Source organism: Bos grunniens, chromosome 8, assembly GCF_055505025.1.
Source record: "Bos grunniens cultivar Pamir isolate PY7600 chromosome 8, Bosgru_T2T1.0, whole genome shotgun sequence".
Classification (NCBI taxonomy): Eukaryota; Metazoa; Chordata; class Mammalia; order Artiodactyla; family Bovidae; genus Bos; species Bos grunniens.
The window spans coordinates 21,011,913-21,034,574 of record NC_141172.1 but is presented as its reverse complement, the minus strand read 5'-3'; the positions used below and the strand labels follow the sequence as shown (position 1 = coordinate 21,034,574).

General features: G+C 38.6%; 1 protein-coding gene across 1 annotated transcript in view; it reads right to left on the bottom strand.

Moving 5' to 3' along the window:
- Nucleotides 1-21,148, bottom strand: part of LOC147366739 (uncharacterized) — a 78,679-nt gene extending 57,531 nt beyond the window's left edge. The window contains exons 1-2 of the mRNA XM_086414637.1: nt 20,848-21,148; nt 20,108-20,692 (exon numbers count right to left, since the gene is read on the bottom strand). Of these exons, the coding sequence (XP_086270763.1) occupies nt 20,108-20,692; nt 20,848-21,148 (886 nt within the window). The remainder of the gene's footprint in view (nt 1-20,107; nt 20,693-20,847) is intronic.
- Between the last annotated feature and the right edge of the window lie 1,514 nt (nt 21,149-22,662).

The following is a 22,662-nucleotide window of genomic DNA, read 5'->3' as shown; positions in this document are numbered from 1 at the left end:
CCTGAACAAAGAATTAGGCTGGACTGTTCTGAAAAGAAGCAAACAGGTGACAAGGCACTTTTCAAACACAATGGGATGGTTAGAACAGACCCAGGGGCACAAGGATTTCAAAAGAAAAGTTGGTAAAAAGAAAACATAAACCAAAAATACAACTCATTGCTCTTCATTTAACACATGAGATAATGAATAACAAAAATGTCTTCATATAATAAATACAGTTTCACATTTAGACCTTCATCATATTTATTGAAAGAAATGCCTATTTTTAGAAATACTATTCTATTTACATTATGCCTTAGAAATCTTACTAAAAATTTACTCTGTAACTTAAGACAATTCTACTGAGCCATATCAGAAACATTAAAGCCACAAGCACTTGGAAAAATGTGTATTTTCCCAATAAATTTAAATGTTAAGAACTACATTTATTTTTCATATATAGTAACCACTTAGAGTATATGACAGAATATCAATGAATATATCCTGTGAAAATACAACTCTTTGTCTCCTATCACATTTGTAAGCACAGATAATTGCTTCTCAATAGAGTTGAGACATGGACAGAGGAACCTGGTGGGCTATACAGCCCATGGGGTCACAGTGAGTCAGATGTGACTGAAGCAACTTAACACACAGCACGCACTGAGCTTTATCACTCAACTTCTGATTTACAAAATGTCTTAAAAGCAGCATAACTATGAGCAATTTTGTCCCAATTTCTGTATCAGAAGATTAGACTCCAATCTTCCAGAGAAGAAGCTAACTTTTCATTTCCTCCGCATTTCATGATCAGTGAGGGTACAAGCCTGGAACTGATGCTAAGAAAATTCTTCTCCTTTCTGGGAATTTTAGGGCTTTCAGAGCTTCCAACAGAACATGGGTTCACAAGTCCTTGCAGTTTACTAGAATCCTTTGAACTTTAAAAAGCTGACTCTTGGACCTCAGAGCACAGTGAATAAATCAGACTTTCTAGAGATAGGGCTGGAACACTGGTATATTTATAAAAGCTCCATATGTGATTATCATGTGCGGGCAGGGAGAGAACCACAGACAGAAGGCTTTAAGACAGATGGATGGTTACATCACGGTCAGCTTAACAAGCTGGTGAACCAATGATGCTGAGTGGAGAAAAAAAGAGGGATGCCTCCACAAAGAACTGATAATGATTGGTGATGTTAGGCAAATCATCTGAGGATCTGAGTCCCCTGGGGGGCGGAACCGAAGGCAGAAATCAGAGCAGAACACAGGTCAACTCTGGGGGCAGGAGGAGTTTATTCAAGATGCTCCCTCAACCTCACTGGTCTTTCCTCTCCCTGCATCTCCCAGGTACATAATATCCCTTTGATTCTTCCCTCCCACCATTGCACCAGATTTCACTCCTTTATGAGTCAATTCAGATTATCTAAAGTAAATGTAATCAACTCATGCTCAGATTACAGCCTACATTTGAGGCCCTTAAAACATCACTATTTTCTGGAGACAAATTTACATTATGGAATAAAGAGGCTATACATGGTCCAGCTGTCTTCTGGGTTTACCTCTCCAAATCACCTCTCCACCCTACCCTCTTGCCCAGGCTGACCTGTAACAGACTATCCAAACAATTCCCCTGTCCTCTGACTTCCTGTTGGGGACAGCACTGAGGAGCCCTGAAAGGAGATCAGAAGGAAGGAAGAGAGGGAAACTGGGATATACATTCCCCTGGCTTGCTCGCTGTAAGGCTGCCACAGATCAACTGTGCACCTTGGCCCAAAGCCACAGGTTAGTGCAAAGACAGAGGTCCTCTCAAAGTGGCTCTCTTCTTGCAGGTTCCAGTTATTCCCACCCCTCACCTTCCTGTCTAGGACTGCAAACCATCTCTGTTTTTACAAGACCTTCTTACTCTGCCCCCTCTCTTTTAAACAATTCCTTTATTGAACCCAACAAGAATTACCCTAATTTGAGTGATCTGTTTCCAGACAGGCTCCTGACATATTTGTTGGCCAAAGATTTTCACTTTCCTATTTTTCAAGCAATATCAGAGATGTATGCAAAGATTCAGGGGTGTTATAAACTATTTTGAAGAGATATACCAGAGTCAAGACTAATCAGAATGGATATCATCTGTATCCCAGAGGCCTGCTACTGGCCAGGAGAGGCATTAAACTAGATCATGAGAGGTCAAGAGAAAGGGGACGCAGGATGGATAGGGTAGTGACTACTTTTTCATCACTAATGAAATATTTCAGTATCTCAGCAAGTATAGCCAAACCAGCTGAACATTTGTGAGTCCTGTATATAATGCTGTTCATTGTAGAATGCATTATGACAGCAAACACACAAACCAAAAATAATTGGACAAAATTTGTATTGCCAACAACAAATTATACCCACTCCAGTGTTCTTGCCTGGAGAATCCCAGGGACGGGGGAGCCTGGTGGGCTGCCATCTATGGAGTCGCACAGAGTCGGACATGACTGAAGCGACTTAGCAGCGGCAGCAGCAACAACAACAAATTATAGTAGGTTCATGTCTTCAAAGAACAGTTATTAATACATGCAGATAATTACAAACTACTTGGAGAAAAGAAAGCAGTTACAAATAGTACAAGCTGTAAAATTCCAATTTTGGTTAAACATGTGTGTTTACATACAATTAAATTAGAGTACAAAGAGTGAGGATATATGAAAAAATGTTAATAATGTTTATCTGAGTAGAGAAATAATAAGTTATTTTAATTTTCTTCTTTAAAAATATTTTTTCCAAAATTTTTGCAAATAAATTTAATTATTATAGCCAAAATAACTTTTTAAAAAAATGGGGTACAGTATAAAAAAAAAAACTTGATACATTACATTTTATATTGAATCTTAAAGCCATTTAGTGATTATGGTGAACATTTTCACTTCATTCCATCTCAACTAAGATTTATTGCTTAACCTTTATAGACCAGATTAAAGAACTGACACACTTCAGCACTGATGAGCTAACCACCAAGTGGAGAAGGTGGACAGACTAAAAATAACACATCATACTAATACAGGCAAGAACAAAAACAGCTGAAGATTTTAGAATGCAGGGAAAGGAGAGATGACTTTTGTCTAGAAGGAGGTCACGGAGAGCTTCACAGAGGAAGTAATCACTGAGCAGGGCTGTGAAGACTAAACAACAGTTCAAAAACCAGATAAGGCAGGATAGAACTTTTTTAGGAGAAAAACAGTCCATGCAAATGATCCCAGGCATGAAACAGTCAGGACCTAATGGGAATTAGCTCTGCTCCTTCTCCTAAAATAGAAACTTGCAAGGATCTTGACTTTGAGGGCAGGGAGTAAACATTTATGAAAAACATACTATATGACAAGAATTGAGTTAGTTCTGTTTTTTTGTTTTTTTCCTCCCAACCAAGACGATATCACAAATAAGAAAACTAAAGCCCAGAGAAGTAACAGCTATTTTAGACATCTCTGAAATTACACCTTCAAGGTTAGTTAATTTTATATTGTTCTGTTTATATGAAATCTTCCCTTCCCTTTTTTCATATTGTATTCTATCAGTTGCTCTCATTACATGGAAAGGATTAAGATGAATTATGGTGTCCAGAGTTTTGGATTTATTTATCTACCACAGAACTTCCCTCTTCCTAACAAGAATTAAATATTAACTCTCTGCTTATATCTGTCCAGAGATGGGGGTGCGGCGGCGTGTGTATGAGTGTGCATGTGCGTGTGTACGGGGCAAGTAGGAATGGGACATGCCGTAAATCTAAGCAGTATGGGGAGCAAGTAATCAGAAAATAATGTGTGCCATATTGGAATAATCACCTTAAAGGTGAAACCGTCAACGAAAGCAAGGAAATTCAACACAGGAATTAAATTCTTTTAAAACTACAGGATGTCCTGAACTCTGGGTCTTGTAGAATTTATCATAACAATTGACAAATACTTTTATTTGTTGTTTTTAAAATATTTTCCAATATTAACCATTTTAGACCACTTATTTTTATTAGAATGGGGTAATTCTAGGGTTATTAATTTTTGCTACTTCCTAAGTATGAAAAAAGTAATTATTTAATAATATGCCTATGTGGACCAAAATCTAAAAATGTTTAATATAGGTATCAGGTCAAGGGTCACTCTATAGCCTCCTGGACAATGCAGGAATCAAGTTAAGTTCAGTCCGTCTCTCACCCATTAGCGGATTTCACTTGGGCATAAATTTATTTGGCCAAAAGAATAAATTCAGTTTTTCTTCAGTACAAACCAAATTACTTTCTTAGATGTTTATTACTTTACTCTACTTAGATCTTCTGTCTTTGAAGCCCAGGCATCCTATTAAGAATCTTTCAATAATTCTATTACAGCTCAATTATAGCTCAATCTTATGCCACCTGACTTCAATGGAATATTCTCTATAAAAAAGCAAGCTGACTTGAGTTCCTTTAAACTTTTAGAAAGTTAATTAATATTTGCCAAGCACTTTGAAGATAAAATGTGTCACAAGTAGTAATTATTTTTTAAAAATAAAACCACAGGGAGCTACTATTCTATAATTTTGGTGCATCTTCATTATTTTTTTAATCCACAGTTCAATATCCCTCAAAGTGAGGAGGCGGTACAGATATAAGCATATAGTCTGTATTTTCTTTCAAGTAAATGCAAAGTCAGGCCAAAATAAAAATGCACTTTTCACACCACATTTTGCTCTCCAGAACTTTCAGGCATGAGGCCCATTTAAAAGCACTATTTTGGATGTGAAAGAACCACTGCATCCAAAAGCAGCATGAAGGAAATGGACCAGATTTAAGTCCCAGCTCTGACTCTCAAGGCCCTGTGATCACAGGCCACAACTCCCATTAATCCAAACCTGGAGACATGGACTGTATCATCAATGCAGATCCCTCCACCCAGCCATAGCACTACATCTGTGTTACCCCAGATAACCAAGTGTTAGAATTCAGCCTATTTTCTCTGTGTGTCAAACTGTCAAACACCATGATTCAGACTGGCTGTGGAAATTTGATAAATTATATATTTAACACTTTAACAGACTTTAAAAGAATGCTCTCTCAAAAGATTAACTCCTCGTGTATTTAATAGTGGAAATCTAATAATTTAGAAGAACCCATTGATTTCTTTGTAGGAAGTCATAAACTGTGATGACGTTGAGGTTAGATGCCTGCCCTCTTGGCGGTACCTCGGCACATTAAGCCTTTGCACTGTGTAGCCTTCATACAACTTGCGTTTGTGTGTGTGCACACATACGATTTACAAAGTGAGTACACGATAGCTGTTTATGGAGGTCAGGGGCCCTTGGCAGAGAAAGTGTGAGCGTTACTGAGACTGAGCACATTAGAAAACCTATCAGTAGAAAATTACTTGTGAGGCTTGATTTCTATAGAAAATGTCTCACTGCATTCAGTTTGTCAAACTCCTGATAGCCTTCCAATTTACTAACTTGATTAGCATAAAATGCCCTCTGGCAAAAGCAAAAACCAAACTGTTTAAATCTTCTCTCATTCTGATGCTGCCAAAAAAAAACTTTTTTAAAGATTTTAAAGGATGGTCAACAGGTTTAAAGAAACTTAAAACATTTAAAAATTTTAGGTCTACTTAGAAAATGTTGTTTTTGTATATTAGCATTTACTTTGCTTTTGTCTGTACCAAGCAGGCATTTCCTAAAGTTATAACCAAAATTCAGTGAAAAGCACATTGCTTGTAATGATCTGAGAGAAGCTGGCTAAGTGAATAAAATTTTAAAAAGCATTTACTCCTTTAGGACTCATAACTGCAGTATTTTGCTAATAAATCTGTAAAAATTTCATATCATCTGTATTAAAGATTATGCTTCTGAATTAGCAACCCTTAAAAAGTAAAATTAGATTAATTCATAAATTTAAATAGTATAAAACACTGCAGATTTGAATTTAATTACTAAATATATTCCCAAGTCCAGGAAGATGATAAAATAGCTATCTTCTGTGTTACTGGAATAACATTCGCTTTCTTCCTCCATCAGTCCTACTAGAATTTTACCTGTGGTGATGAAGTATTCCACAATACTAAGGGTGGTAATTTCAAAACCTAAAGTTAGTATTCCCATGTCTTTCAAGCTAATAACTAACCAAGCAGAATATTTTCATATTAAAAGTCCTGCAAAGCTTTGAAAGGTTTGACAAGTTAATACCGATCTACAGAGGAGCCAGCAGAAAATAAAATATACACCAAAGTCATTCATGGATGGAGGGTAGAAAATTCCTGGAACGGTGAGAAAAATCCTGGTGTAGCATATTTTGCCCTGGCAAACAAGGTCGGTCTTGGGTGCTTCCTTCCCAGGAAGCTGAATGAACGTTGACTTTTTAAAGCGCCCGTTCCCTGAGGTGCATTTTCTCAGGAGGTTTTATAAAATGCAAGCATAACAGTGCCTGTTTTGACAAATACACCATCTTTTTGTGCTCACAGGCAAGTGTGTCTTGTCACTTGGCGGACTTCTTAAAAAGAAGCCCTGCCCATCAGAAATTACTGAGATATAAGAACAAGAATTTTTAGGAGGCAGGGATCAGAAGAGTCAAGTGCGATATAATTTCTCTTGTTACTAATCATAGGTATAGTTACCACTCAAGCCAACTGGAAGCTGAAAAGTCTTGAAGATACAAACTAGAAGAAAAGCTAATAGGGATACTGTAGATTATGATTCAATTAAAGGAAGAATCACAGGATTCTTAGGATGTGAAAGCTTGGATGGACTAGATTTTTATTGGACTAGATTGGGGATAGTCTATTTTCCTTAGTTAACAAATTCAGAGAAGTAAAAACAAGTCATCTGTGAGACCGCTTAACCTACAAGAAATGCCAAATTCACATTAAACGCGCATGATACGATTTGCTTATCTAGTATGTGGTAGGCTATACAACAGAGAGTAAGCCAGGCTGTAGAGGGGACAGCCTCAGAGTACTTTTTCCTCTCTTCCTGACAACTGTGACAAAGCCGGCGGTCCATGCACAGAAAGATGTCAAAGGCTCAATTACTTTGCAATTAAAATTTCTTTTGGAACATTTTGCCCTATGTCCTCAAACATTGTTCTTGTCTGTAATCTCTACATATTCACACGGACATGGAATTTTCCAGACAAGAATACTGGAGTAAATCTGACTTTTTCTGAGAGGGTAGGAGGTTGGGGAAAACATTTTTTGGCCACTCATCGCATGCTTGGAATTTTACATAACCACTCTCAGTTAATCTTGATCATCACCCTGTGAAATATGGTATTATATCCATTTCACATGCGATAGAACTGAGGCTCCAGAGGCTGAAGCGATCTGCCAAGGGCCAAAGAGCTGGGAAATGGCAAAATCAGGATTCAAACCCAGTTCGGTCTTGCTCCAGCTCAGGTGCTTTCAATGAATTTATTTTAAAAGTATGTTTTAAATATCTAATTCTTGTTCAAGGAGTAGGCAGGCAAGCCATGCAGCAGGGTTTTCTCTTACTATAAGCATTACTGTGGGACTTTCAAGTGATGATTTTGTGCTTGAAACTATTATTGGAAGAGAGGCAAAGTGTGGTCTTTCAGATTAGCCTGCTTGTTACCTTCTTGTTCTCAATCCTTTTTCCTCAAGGCTTCCAAATACTTTCCTTCCATATTCTGTTATCTTTAATACAGACTTCCATTTATCTCCCTCCACTCTCGGAATTAAACAGAACCAGTGTTCTTTGGAAGGAATGATGCTAAAGCTGAAACTCCAGTACTTTGGCTACCTCATGAGAAGAGTTGACTCATTGGAAAAGACTCTGATGCTGGGAGGGATTGGGGGCAGGAGGAGAAGGGGACAACAGAGGATGAGATGGCTGGATGGCATCATCGACTCGATGGACGTCAGTTTGAGTGAACTCCGGGAGTTGGTGATGGACAGGGAGGCCTGGCGTGCTGCAATTCATGGGGTTGCAAAGAGTTGGACACGACTGAGTGACTGAACTGAACTAAAAAAATGCTGGCTCAAGTACTAAAATGGTATTGGTAGTTTGTGACCATTCATGGTGGACATGCTCTCAGTATGTGATAAATAGCAGCATTTTTACTTCTCCAGTTTAACTCTGATGCTGTTTCTACAAATTCTTGCCATGTGATATGATCTGGCCATGCAATAGGAGAGCATATATGTTTCCCTAAGTAGTAACCAAAGAATTCTGAAACAAGATCTGCATGTGTGTAAAAAGTAAGTATGATGTGTGATGGTCACAGAATTCAAGTTTCAAGTAGCTTCTCCAGTTCACAAAGCTTCAAAGTGGCATGATCTACATTACTAAGCAAGCTTCATTCCAGGGCCTATGCTTCTAACTACTTGGCTATTTTGGGTCCCACCAGAACTGACTATAAATAAAATTATTAATCACCTCAGACAAAATACTAAGAGTCTAGTAAGAGTAGAATCAAAGGATAAACCATGTTTTGAAGAACGAATACTAGAATCTATGAGTTCTGCTTTTAATCAGACATACATTATCAAACAGATGAGGTAATTTCAGAAAAATAAAACTAGTATGAAACACAGAGAAAAAGGAGTAGGCGTTCATGAAACCATGAGAATTACATTTTTATGTGACCCACTGTGGGAAATGCATTTCACATCATGACCTGTTACACAATACATGACACGTTACAAAAACAAAAGTTTTACAAAGCAATACTTAGAACCACTGTGTGCGATGCACTTTGCTATTTCACTACTTCCATTCTTAAATAATCCTTATGGTGACGTACGTAATTGATCTCATGAGACACAAAGGGATCAGGCCCACACTTCAAAAACCTCTCTGCCAGAGGACTGTTAAATTCTGTGCTTCCACTGCCTTTATCTTGTTCGAGGGAGACATATTAATGGATTACAGCATTCTTTCCAATGAGTCAAGTCTCAGGACTCTTTCCAAACTCGTGTTCTAGGCAGCAAATATCAATTGGAGTCGGGACAAAGACATGACACGGTCACTATCTAAGTTCCAAAGGGACAGGGTGTAGAGCTAGAGTAGCTCTTTTAGTTACTTGCTCTCTTCATATACTTAGCACTTGCTTTGTGACTGGCACACAAATACCCACTAAAAGATGAATCAGTAAATGGTCACTAGGATTAAGAGGGTAAGGTTTGGCTCTAAGAGTTCCTCTATGAATCTTTTCTCTCCCTCTCTTGGCAACTTTGTTATATCTTTATGTGTAAAGTTTTTATGATTCAGTGGTTTAGAATACTGTATGTACCCTCCCTTCTTTACAAATCCCATCTTGTAATAGTAATCTGCAATAGGCTAGTTGATGTTATCTCTATTACTTTCAAAGACAACTGGTTCACAATGAAAGAATTACCAATTTTTTGAAGTTGTAAACCATGGATTATAAAGTTGAAAACCATGGCAAAGTTCCTTGATAAATTGGTCCTGGAAGGAAGGAGAAAACTGACAGGTCAGGACCTGGGCTGGATATCGGTACATCTATGCTCTCACTTCAACCTTTCAACATGATCAGTTTCATAGCATTACCCCATCTTACTTGTGGGGTAAAGTAAAAAAAAGAGGTGAGGTCACACAATAAGTGTCTGGCAGAGACAGTACTGAAACCTAGGTATTTCACTGCTCTTTTTATTACACCTCAGCTACTCCTGAAAATGGCATATTAAGTTACAAAGAAACAATGACCAGAAGCCTTGAATCCATTTGAAGTATGTGAATGTAACACGTTATCATACCGCAAAAATAAAACCCAATACCTTAGTCATATACTTCATCATATAACATTATTTTTTCTTCACTGAATCTCTGTGAGTTTTTCATTGCTGGGTATATTTTTTTTGGCAGCTGTTAATCTTGGCTCAGACATAAATTCTTACTGCAGACTAATTCAAATGTGTTAAGTCCTCTAACAGAGAAAAAAAAACAGACTCTGTGTGTGTGTTTATGTGGGTCAAGTGCAAGGGGAAACAATATATGATTTGGCGGTGTGTAGGGCAGTTACTTCAGTACTCTTGCCTGGAAAATCCCATGGATGGAGGAGCCTGGTAGGCTGTAGTCCATGGGGTCGCTAAGAGTCGGACACGACTGAGCGACTTCCCCTTCACTTTTCACTTTCATGCGCTGGAGAAGGAAATGGCAACCCACTCCAGTGTTCTTGCCTGGAGAATCCCAGGGACAAGAGAGCCTGGTGGGCTTCCGTCTATGGGGTCACAGAGTCGGATACGACTGAAGCAACTTAGCAGTAGCAGCAGTAGGGCAGTTAAAAGAAGTTACAGGCAGAATTGCAATTTTAGCCTTTGGGCTCTCATCAGAGGCAGTATAAAGACAGGGAATAGAAGAGAGCAGCATGGGTCAAGTGTAACTCACATCCACCCCCACACAAGTGTACACAGCTTGATAAAGTCACAAAATCCACAATGTGTAATTTGCCCAATCACAATCATGAGTCACTGTAAGAGTTACTAAGAAGGTTATTTGAAAAAGTAATTTCTGCTATAAGTTTACAACAGTAGTTCCTAACCGGAAGCAATTTAGGGAACATTTGGCAATGTCTGGAGACAGTTTTGGTTGACACAATTGAGTAAAGGCGCAGGATGCTGTTACAGATTCTACAAGGCTTGGACAGGCACCCACAACAACAAATTATATGGTCAAAATGTCAAGAGCGCCAAGGTTGGGAAAACTTGGTTTACAGGTGACATGGTTATCTGGGCAACCCAACTGCTATACTCCAGCTGCCTCTCTGGCCTCAGTCTCCTCATCTGTAAAACGGAGATGATAACAGTACTCGTTTCATGCAGTTGTTGTGAGGGTTAGAGTCTTATTATGTAAAGCATGTAGGACAGTGCCTGTGGCACAGGGAGTGCTCAGGAAATGTTTTTTATCACCACTACCATCTTGACTACTATCAAAAGTTATCATTGTGCAGGCAGGAGACCCGGTTCAATTCCTGGATTGGGAAGATCCCCTAGAGAAGGGATAGGCTACCCATTCCAGTATCCTTGGGCTTCCCCTGTGGCTCAGTTGGTAAAGAATCCACCTGCAATGTGGGAGACCTGGACTCGATCCCTGGGTTGGGAAGATTCCCTGGAGAAGAGAAAGGCTACCCAATCCAGTATTCTGGCCTGGAGAATTCCATGGACTGTATAGTCCATGGAGTCGCAAAGAGTTGGACACAACTGAGCAACTTACACTTTCTCATTGGAAATAATTTCAGAAAGATCTCTATTACAGTAAATCATCCAATTATACTTACAAAATACATGAGCTCATTTGATTCTCACCACAGCCCCGTGAGGAAGGTATTAGATTAGTATTAACCTGGTGGCTCAGATGGTAAAAAATCCACCTGCAATGCAGGAGACCTAGGTTCAATCCCTGGGTTGGGAAGAGCTCCTGGAGAAGGGCATGGCAACCTGCTCCAGTATTCTTGCCTGGAGAATCCCCATGGACAGAGGAGCCTGGCAGGCTTCGGTTCATGGGGTTGAAAAGAGTCAGAGACACGACTAAGCGACTAAGCACACAGCACAATTTAACGAACGTAAAAAGTGAGGCAGAGAGCTTTTAAAAGACCTGTTCAAATCACAGAGCCAGAAATTAAGTGCTGAGCTGAGACTCAAACACAAGGTTCCCAACATTAAAGTCCAAGCCATTCCCCTGAGTGGTATCTGTAAGTGGGGGTGGAGGAGAGAAACAGCAAAAACCAATGTAAAGAGTCTTCTATCCACAGTAACCTACTTAACTAAGTTACTGCTAGATTGAGCAGGTAACTAGTAACATTCACTAATTTCCTCTGTGTTCACTCTCATACATGATTATGCATAAACTAGTAAAGGCTGCAGTCCATGGGGTCGCTAGGAGTCGGACACGACTGAGCGACTTCACTTTCACTTTTCACTTTCATGCATTGGAGAAGGAAATGACAACCCACTCCAGTGTTCTTGCCTGGAGAATCCCAGGGACGGGGAGCCTGGTGGGCTGCCGTCTATGGGGTCGCACAGAGTCGGACACGACTGAAGCGACTTGGCAGCAGAAGCAGTATCATTTTCTAAAGTACCACAGGTTCTAGCAGCTACGTTGGTTCCCGCTGACCTAAACAGAATTCATCATCTGCTATTATTTCTCTAAGTTTCTTTTGTTCTTGTCATACTGTTTCTATTATATTAGCTTTTGGATTCCAAAGATTTTTTTGAAGTATCTCTGGTGACAAACTTGTCTGTTTGGCTTTTTTTTTTTTTAATATTTTAAATTTCAGGTGACTTTCAATCTGTGTGTGTAGTCCCTGTTTTTCATTTCAGACACAAAACAGAAAATGATTTCCTACTTTTAAATAGCTTTACTTTAGAATTTCTTTTGTCAAAAATCTCACTTGAAATGCTTGGATTTGGCAGTGTCCCAGAATGTTTTTTTTATATCATTTGCCTCATAACCTCTTTTTCCCATGCACATAAAAGGTCTGCTTTTCTGGATTATAACCACTCTGCTCCAATGGGTCTCAAAATAGGAATTCTGATGAAAAAAAGATAGAGTTTTAATTATTTTTACTATTTAAATGTCACTTTCCCATTAATTTCCATTCAATTCCATTACATTTTTACTTTCTTTTCATGTAAATTTAATTTGTCTAATTTTGTCCTTAACATTTTTGTTTTGACCTCTGAACTCTTTTCTTTTTTTATTATTAAAGTTCTCTTTGTTTCTCTGTGGTTTAATCCTTGTTTTGTTCAGCCTGCAAATTGACTCAGTCCACTCTTTAGCCTGATCTTTTTGCTCTTTTCCTGTGTCCCTACACTGAATTTCAGATACCACAAAATGCTGGTGTGACAAGGGGCCTTTGCAATTATCCTGCTCAGGAGTACAGGATCTTTAACTTTTACAAAGTAAAAAATTAACAAGTCCCTATCTCTTTTGCCATCATAGAGAGCAGTGGAAGAAGCCAAGGGAAATGGAGAATGGTGCTAAAGGAAAAGCTTTAGGTCCAAGTAGTGCTAACCTGTAAAACAAAGCAAGGAAGAGAGAGACAGGAGGGTGTGGAGGCTGTGTATATGGAATGGTAGTCTTCTCTCAAGGGGAGTTCCCGTAAGTTCCTTAGAAGAGGTACTGTGGCAGGAGGCACTTGAAACTTTGCAAGCAGAGCTGTTAAGATGGACCACACTTCAGAGACGCTTAGACAGCCCTGAGGTGTGCCCGCAGTTTACACATCAACAGCTCAGGTGGCTTACCTAAAGCCACAAGTCAATACTATAAAGATTCAGCACTGGAACACAAGTCCCTTCCTCCACTGCTCAAGCCCACTTTTCACCTCATTCCTTTACTCTTTCTCTGGTGGGTTCAGTTATAGGAACTCTGCTCTAAACTCATGCCTTAATTATGGCAGGCTCTGACAGATTTTCCTCAATCCTCACATCTCCTATAGGCTTTGTACCCACACAAAAGGTCAGGTTTAACAATAAAGAAGAGTGAACGATCATTTACTTAACGTTCACAACAATAACTGAAGAAGATGTAATTACTCCAATTTCCCAAAAGAGGAAACTGAAGTTCAAGAAGGTGCAGTACCAGCTGCACAATTAATGGTAAACTACCCACAACTTGTCTACCACAGTTCAACACACAAACGCATATTACAACTTTCCTGGACAAAGAAATGTCTTCTTTTCACTCATTCCCTACATTCATTGTTTCAAAAAATATTCACTGAACACCTCTCATGGATTAGGGGTTCCAGAGGTTTTAACTATATTGCAATTCCAGTGTCACGGTTCCAGAAAACCACCACAAAAAAACTGTCTATACAGGCTTTTGAAATGATTTTCAGAGAAAATTTACAAGTCATCTAAAAGTCAGGCTTAGTTCTTTAAAGATACTACCTATTTCTTTTGGTCACAAACATTGTTACCTGTATCTCTTCTATGTCATCTGTCAAACTTGGACATGAAAGGCTTTGAACTAGTTCTAAAAAGTAAAGGGAAAAAAAGTGCTATAACTGAGAACATTCAAACTGCTATACAAATGACTCCCAGGTTTTTTTTTTACAAGAATTCCACAAATATTCTGCTTAATAACTGTGAAGTACAGCACAGTAATCAAGAACAGAGAGGTGGCATAGGAAAGAGTTTAGTTTGTATCTCAGAGTCACACTTTTTATTAGCTGTTTGAACCCTTTATTCTCACCAGGCCATGGTTTTCTTGTCTATAAAACTGGAATAGTCATGGTGCCCAGATTGGGCTGGCAACAGTAAGGCTGTTGTGAAGATTACTGCAGGTAATTCAGATAAAGCACATGGAATAAAACATGGCACACAGAAAATGATTAATAAAGAGAGCTATAATTGTCATCATTATTGCTTTGGTAATTAGAAGAATTGGACACATTTTAATATTTGTTTTCGAGAAAAGATCTAGATGAACCCCAACCCTGGCAGTTCTGGAAAAGTTTTGTGTTAGTTCTAGATTAACATGAGAGTTCTGAAATAAAAGAAGCAATAATAAACTATGCTATTCCATTTATAGTCTAATATTCCCAGTATAATCTACATTTTTAGGTGAGCTAATAAAGCCATCCATGTATTTTTCTGAAATATATAGTTCTTATATCATGCATTCTTCACTAAATTTTGCAAAAATTTTCTGCTAACACTTAATGGTTAGTATAATGAACATCTTTAGAAGGAAGATTTACTTTTCAAAAAAATGTTTTTAGAAGTGTTCTTAACTGATTGATAAATTACTTTTCTAGTATCATTGGTCTCTTTGCCACAATGTGTTAAATAAAAAAAGGAAAAGAGAACATGAGCTGTTACCAAGTACTAAATACATTTATTTTAAAAGGAAACTGACTTCTGTCAAAAGCTTAGCTCATCTTCATCAATAAATATGATTTACTGCTATTTCTCCAGACTGTTAAAAAAATCCAGTTGGTTAGTCTCTTATTTTATATTTCTTTTCATTACCTTTCTATATAGCCTTCTTTTGTTGACAAAGATATTTTTAGTACTTTTGATTGAAAAGCCACAATACTGAAAGAAAATATTATTTGGCTAATTTAATATTTAAAGATTAAGATGTCATATTTTTTCCTCTTTGGTATGAAACTAGTAATTTGTTTCCAGATATTAAAAAGCTATAATAAAATTTTAATTATTCAATTATTAGAAGCAATTAAAATGCTACTTAGCACACATCAATCCAGGTACTAACCTATAATTTTTTTAACTTCAAATTACAATTCAAACTATTGGTGTTATAACTGACAGTTAATACACAAAGATATTCACTTAAGAAGGAAATTAATGTTACTCTTTTCATTAAAAAATCCTAATTCAAAAAACAAAAATAAATAATAAAACAACATAGAATCTTATTATTAGGGTGCTGGCCAACATGCAGCAGCAGCAGTATTTTAAACTATTAGAAGTCAGGCTGTAAGCTATAAATTGTTTCTTTTGCTTTTTTAAATTTAATAGAGTTCCATTCTTACCTATAAAAAGGAAATCAGTTTTGAGTTATAGCACAGAATATTTAAAGGAAATGTCAAGTGACAGTATTACCAGTTAGTTACTTGAAAATCCATTCTAGTAAAAAGCCAGTTAAATGCTAGTTTATAAGGCTTTTCATTCACTCTAGGTAGATTTTACAACAAAGAGCTCTCACACCCTTCATTGCTTTAGTCTTACTGTTTCTTGAGACTTTTTTTTAAAGTTAATTAAGTCGAGATGATAGGTAAAAGGTCAGATTTAAACAAGGAAAAAATTACCAGAACTCCACAAGGTTATTTAATAATGGTTTTATGACTTGAATTTTCACTCAAACATGCACTGTAATTCACAAATCTCGGGCTATTTTATTTTAGAAAGATTTTACCAGTTTGGCTTTGTAAGGGGGACCAATTCTTTACTTGCATCAACTTTTAAACTCCAAAACAGTTTCACCTCAAATGTCTAATAATAATTGGCCTTTACTGACCACTGGATGTCATATTTAGATCAACTAGAAAAGCATACATACAAGTTTCTGATAAAGGCCTTTCCGAGCTGATTTATCGTATTTTATACATATCCAATTTATTAATGAGGCCAAAGTCCACCTGAAATTTGACAAAGACAACTTAAAATGTCCATTGTCAGATGACACTGGTTTTTAGACATAGTTCTTTTCCTTTCCTGCTACTCTTCTCAGAATCAGGATTATTTCTAAGCAAAGAACTTACATTTACAATACAAGGAAGAAAGTCCAACAGAGAATTACTTCAGCAGTATTGGAACAGCTTTTACATGAGCAATGCCATATCATCTCGGTTATATTAAAATGTACCATTTTATTGTACTTTTCGCCACTTTCAAATTGTAACCCCCACCCCACCCCCAACACACACACAAACCAGAGAACTACAATGTAAACCATAAGTAATTCAAGATAAGTGAAAAACCTAACTGCATTCTTAAGCCACAGTCTCCTGCATACTACCCTGGAAAACTTATAATCAAATAATATTCTGGGTTTTGTTTTTTTTTCTTTCCAATTAAGGTTGAAAGCAGTAAGAACAAGGCTACTGCCTATAAACAAATGGCACTAATTTTCTTGTTTGAATGTAAGTCTTTTAACTTCAGCTGTTATGCCCTTGGCAAGGAAGTGGGGCTGAACTAGACAAGACTAAAAGATTTCGTGGGTTTGATTTGCTGTGGATCTGAAGCTGGCTTTGTAAATGGCAGAAGATGGCTACTCCCTTTCCTGCCACTGGAATCAGTGTAAGAGGACAGTGGGGAATCTGACTCTCAGAATTTCTCTTCTGGTTCTGAATTCATGCGGACACAGGCTTACAGGGCAGAACTATGCTCAGCCCACATAGCTTGTTTCATTAATTTTCTCCTCACAGTCTTTCCTCTCTCAGTACCCGATGCTTTGTAAGAGGCAGGGCAGATAGAGAAATGGAAACTGGGCCACAAACTGAATGCCCCCAAGGCCAATAAAAATTACATTTTCCCTTTCTAAAAATATAATTTGTAATTAACATAACCATTCTTATTTTACTCAAAGGATTGGTGCTATTTGCGATTTTAAAAAGTCCCTCAAAAGGGGCATTTCTCTCAAATGGAAATTATTTAACTTTTATAATACATTTAATTTATAAACTGTCCTCAACTGTTGAATAGCTTGGAAAGTGATATATAGATAATATTTGATCAAGCCATGAGAAAGGATTTTCAAACCAGTTTATATTTTTTGGTATCCACTGTGTATTTTAGCCTCAGTAACTACAAACTGGCTAAAGAGTCAATCAGACAATGAAGAAGAAAGCACTAGGGAATCTGATTGATGTGTATAAATTTTGACCCCAAACTCTTCTTTTTCACCCTTTCCTTGCTTCAAACCAACACACATGTACATCATAATCATACTTGGATTTCCAGCCCCCTTCATTCCTCACCAAAAATATTTTGATGATTGCCTGGACTACACACATAAGATATAGAGAAAAAAGTCTCCGTACTCTTGAATAAAGCAAACACATTAAGGAGCTTATACTGCACCAGTGCAATAACTGGTTTACTTTCTATACAAAGGTTTTTAAAAAAAGGACAAAATTTTAAAGTACTCAAGTGAAAATACACTTCAGAATACAAAGTTCACATTTCATTGTTTCTTATTTAAGACTGACCTACTCTAGACTCAACAAGTTGGTTTTTTTCCTAGTCTATAGAAATACGTTTCAACACAAAACAGACTTTCTTGTTCTCATACAAATGTTTAAAACACTTGGGAGCTTACTCCTAAGGAAACAATCTATTAAATACAGGAAGAAACTGTTAAAATGCAATTATTGATTCTTTTGCTAATTTAAGATTTCAAAGAACTAGAAAAGAACTCTAAAAATCATATCTTTATATGTATTCTAAAATGTCTTCAAAAAGCCATTTGGTCTTAAAGCTAGATTTCATTCCTGAAATGCTAGTAATCAGGAATTTAATCTATTTCTTTCTTACAGTTTAAATTTGGTGGGACCCCATGGATGTTTATATGTTAAAACTACCTAGATACACTAAATGTAGAAAAACCATGGCAATGTAAATTACATAAAATGTAAATGTAAATTACATAAAAAATTAATGACACCTACTGTCATTAAGTATCAATGTCCTAAGTAAAAGACATCTTACAAATCTATTAATAAAGAAAACTGTCAATGTAAATGATTTAAAGTACTTGGAATTATCCAAAATAGCTATCGACAAAATGTAACTATAACTTAAAAATTTTAAGGCAAATCAAGATAAATATTTTTTAACCTGAGTAAAAATCATATGCAGAAAAATTCTATTTCATTCAGTTTAATACTGTTCACTTGAGGATTTGAGATTTACAAGTATGCATTCTCATTAAAGTTCTAAAAGTACAAATACATAATTTTACGCTACCTTTTAATTTTACTTCCTCAAGCGTTCTAGAGCTTCTAAAATAGTTATCCAGTTATTACACTGTACAAAAACAATACCTTTAACTTTTCTTCCCACTTGGGTTTTAAAAAACATGCTCAAGAATAAAGCATTTTATACCTCCCTTCTTAATCATCTATTTAAAATTTCAAAAACAGCCAACAGTTCATATCATCAGTCCAAGCTTTGTGTCTGATGCAGGCTTTTCAGAGCTATAAAACTTCACCTAGTGAATAACTGTACTTTTTAAAGGAGCTTCTTGAGGGTTCCCCACATTTACCTATTATGTAGACAATATTTCCGCATCTACAACCAAGTCCTAATATGGCATGAATAAAGATAAACATCACATGCTGATAATTTCATAAAGTCTGATAATTCTACGAAGATAAACACAAATAAAAAACTTTCATTTCGGGGTCTAAAATTCTACTTACGCGGTTTTTTACACCCTAAGTTACGGAAGTTGTTCAACTTTCATAAGGCTCTATCAAAAATTAAGAAAAGAAGTGGGGGCGGCAATAGTTTTTATGCACGGGCTTAAACCACTGTTACTTTTATATCCATCTCTTAAAATCAAGATAAAGGCCTTCACTTAAGGATTAATGTCTGGAGACCATGAAAAATAAGCAGCATTAGGCTTGAAAAAATAATCAGTATTAGGCTTGAATAGTAAGTTAAAAGTCAGTCCCTTCCCCAGCCAAACACAAAACTTCACAACAACTAAATCTAAACTTGGCTGTCAATTTCCAATCAAATTTTTACGGATTCAAGCAACATTTATTTAGAAGAAAGTATAAAGCAGAATACTGTTCATATTTTTGTCCATGAGAGAAACATTTTAATGAAGAGGTAATAAACTCCAGAGGAAAAAAAATAGGATCATTTTCCTAATTCACTTCAAAGCTGCCTGGATTTCAATGAACATAGCTGAAAGGCCCGACTCCAGAAAATGATGAGGGGTGTTCAACCACAGCCTCAACTCCAACCCAAGTGTAGGTCTTGACCGGTCACTCGTAGTCCTAGTACCACTTACGCAGAAACAAAAACGGTCCCGCAAGAACCCGGTTAACAGGTCACTTACGCTCAAGTTTTCCTTAACTTCTCCCCTGCCAAAGCGGCATTAAACGAACGTCTCTGTCATGTTTTTCGCGACAGCCATTGTCTCGCTGTAGGATCGCTGGCTCTTCCAGGAGTGAAGTACTGCTGGAAACGCCAGGATTTACAACGCATCATTTTCCCACCTGTACGTGGCGAAAACAAACTCTAATCCTACCAGGAAGGGATGTAACACACACGCCCAACTTCTCTTCACTGTAAGAGGGGAAAGCCGCGTAAGTTGTAAAGCGGCAGTAATTTTAAATAGCAATTGGGCTCTCGTGAAACATTATTGGTTGAAAGCTCTCGCTCCGCACTCGCCCCTGAACCCACATATTTCCTTCTTCGCGGTTTAGGGGAAGAGAGCGAAGAACCTGGGACTTCGGAGATCCTGCCAGGGAAACAACCTGCTATGTGGGCGAGAGGAGGCGGCGGTTCTGCGCAGAGCCAGGGCCGCGGTGTCCCGGGAAGCGCCGGACCCTGCCGCAGCATCCTCGCTCGGGCGCCCGCGGCCCTCGGACCCGGGCGCGCACTGCCGTGTGCCAGGCCCCGAAGCTCCCTCTCAACTCGGAGTTCGCCTGGCTTCCCGCGCGTTCCTCGCTTACCTGCCGGCAGGGCTGGGGCGATGAAGCTCCGCGCGGCCTCGCGGGGGCGAGGAGGGAGCCCAAACAGGGGCGGCATCCTGCTTCCCCTCAGCCTCCGCCGCACTCCGGTCGCCGCTTCTCCTCTCGGTCCGCGCGTCTTTCTCCTCTCGGCGCCGGACGCGGACCAGAGCGTCCCTGGCCCGCGCCCCAAGTTCTGCGCGGGTCGAAGCGGCACGCGAAGCACCTTCAGGGAGGTCGCCCAGACCCCAGAGTCCCGGCCTCTCGTTAGCGCGGGCGCGAGCGGATACCCCACACCTCCGCCTGGTCCACACCTGCCGCCGCCGCCCGGGCCGCCGCCGTCGCCGCTCCTCCCAGGCTCCGCCCCTCGCCCGCCCCCTTCTCTGGCCGCTGCTGCCGCCGCCGCCGCCGCCGCCGCCGCCGTGGGAGGGAGGGGGCGGGAAGCGGCTCCCAGAGCCCGGTGCGTGAGCTGGGCGCTGCGCCTCCTCCCTGGGGCTGGGCGGACCCAGGTCTCTCTACACTGCAGCGCCTCTCCAGGGTGCCGGAATCTGTTGCGGGGGAGCGGCCGCTTTTTTCGGGTGGGAGCGTCTCGCGGAGAGTCAGGAGAGCTAAGGAAGGGAGAGAGTGCCCACCTGCGCGAGCCCGAGCTCCCCCGTGCGCTCGTCAAATCCAAACTTAGCCAAATGCACAGCGGAAATGCCTCCTAGGTCGGACCCCTGCATTTGCAGGGGTCTTCTAAAAACCTGGCTGGTAGAATGGGCCCCTGGTGTAACTGCCGTTAGAACAAGCGGGGAGCTTTCCATCCCGAGTGGCCTGTCCCCTATGCGCAACGCTGTAGGTGCCTCGAGGCCCGTCTCCGATGCCGTCTCCACCGTGCAATTTTTCCAGGTGCCCACCCTCGTCCAGATTTGATTTCGCCCCCTTTTGGACAGCCTGGTCTTTCTGAACCTCTTTATAGGCCTTGCCTTTGGGTGAGAGCGCTTTGTGAAATGCGGCGGGCCGTCTCCAAACACAGTAGTTATTTTTATTGTACTCTGTATACATTTTCAGTACTGTCGTCTAGAATCAGAGGGATTTATGCTTCCCTAACCCTTTCCACTTGGGTTTTAATTCCTTGAAGGTAAAGGCTGTAATAAGTTGCTCATCTCCGGAAATTTTCAAGCAAATACTGAGCGGTACTTAGAATTCGCCAGATGACCTAGCAGGAAATTCTGACTGGCCTACTTATCTACTTCTGAATACCTATATATCCTCTGAAAGCCAAGCATGGCGTCTTGCACCTAGATAGGATGGGGGCGGAGGTCCGGGGAGATTTTGTTTCTGTGTGAGAACGTAATTAATTTTTGGCAAAGGTCAGTCTGATTCCCTCATAGTGGTATTTCATTTATGGTGGCATATATCTCCATGTAAAAAGTCATTCAATCGAAGTGAAAAATATTTATCAGATGTTCCCTAATGAATTGGCACTTCCTAAAGGATCCTTTCCTTAGTCAACTATAGAAGATAAGTCAAATGCAATTTAAACAGTTTATGTATTACATAAATTAGATTTGCAAGAGCACTTGAACTCAAGGGCTATACGAAAGATTCAAATTTTAACATTTCTTTATAAACTACAATTGAATAAAATATATTTTATGCCTTTTGTCATGTCCTACACTTACGTGTGTATTTTGAGTTGAGAGGTCAGTAGTATTTCATGGGTAATGTAGTAAACAGATAGGAATCAAAGAAACTGATTTGTACGTCAGCTTAAAACAGGTGATTTCATGAATTCTGTTTTAAAGAACAGAAATCTTAAGCCATCTTGACCCTCTTGACCAAGAAATAAAGAACAAAAATTAACAAGTTTATTTATATTAAAATATTCCTGATAGCTCTTGAAAACTGAGTTTTCAAAATTTATAGTCACAGTATAAGGGAAAAGTCAGATATTTTGCAAATCATGAAAAATATGCCTTGAGATAGAAAAGATTATGAATTTGAATCTTATGAACAATTAAGTGTTTTAAAATATATTTAAATATATATAATACATGTTTTATATATATATATGTATATAGTGAAACTTGTTCATAGAAAACTCAAAACTAAAAGCACTTTTTTGAAGTGAAAAAGAAACCCACTAACTTTATCATGGAAAGCACAGAATCATCTAACTCAAATAGCTGTTTTAAATATATGTAAAAAGGAAAAAAGATTTCATTATAAGTGGGTTCCACTAGGTAAGACTTTATGTAAATCCAATAGAAAAAGATATTGAATAAGCAAGTGTAAGCATTTCATTTGTCGATCATATTTTTAAACTTCCATAAGCCCAGAATGTTATAGAAAAGATTATACAATTGTTTAACTAAATTTATGTATCAAAGCACCATGACTAGAAAAGAGCCAAAGAAAGGATAATTCATCTCAAATAGTATCAACCCAAACAAAAACTATCTTAAGCCCACAGAAAAAGGATTATCATTTAGACTTCAATTTGCAGCAAACAAGCTATTTTCCCTGAGACAAACACATAATATCACAGTAAACCAAGGAGTAACAGAATGCGGTCA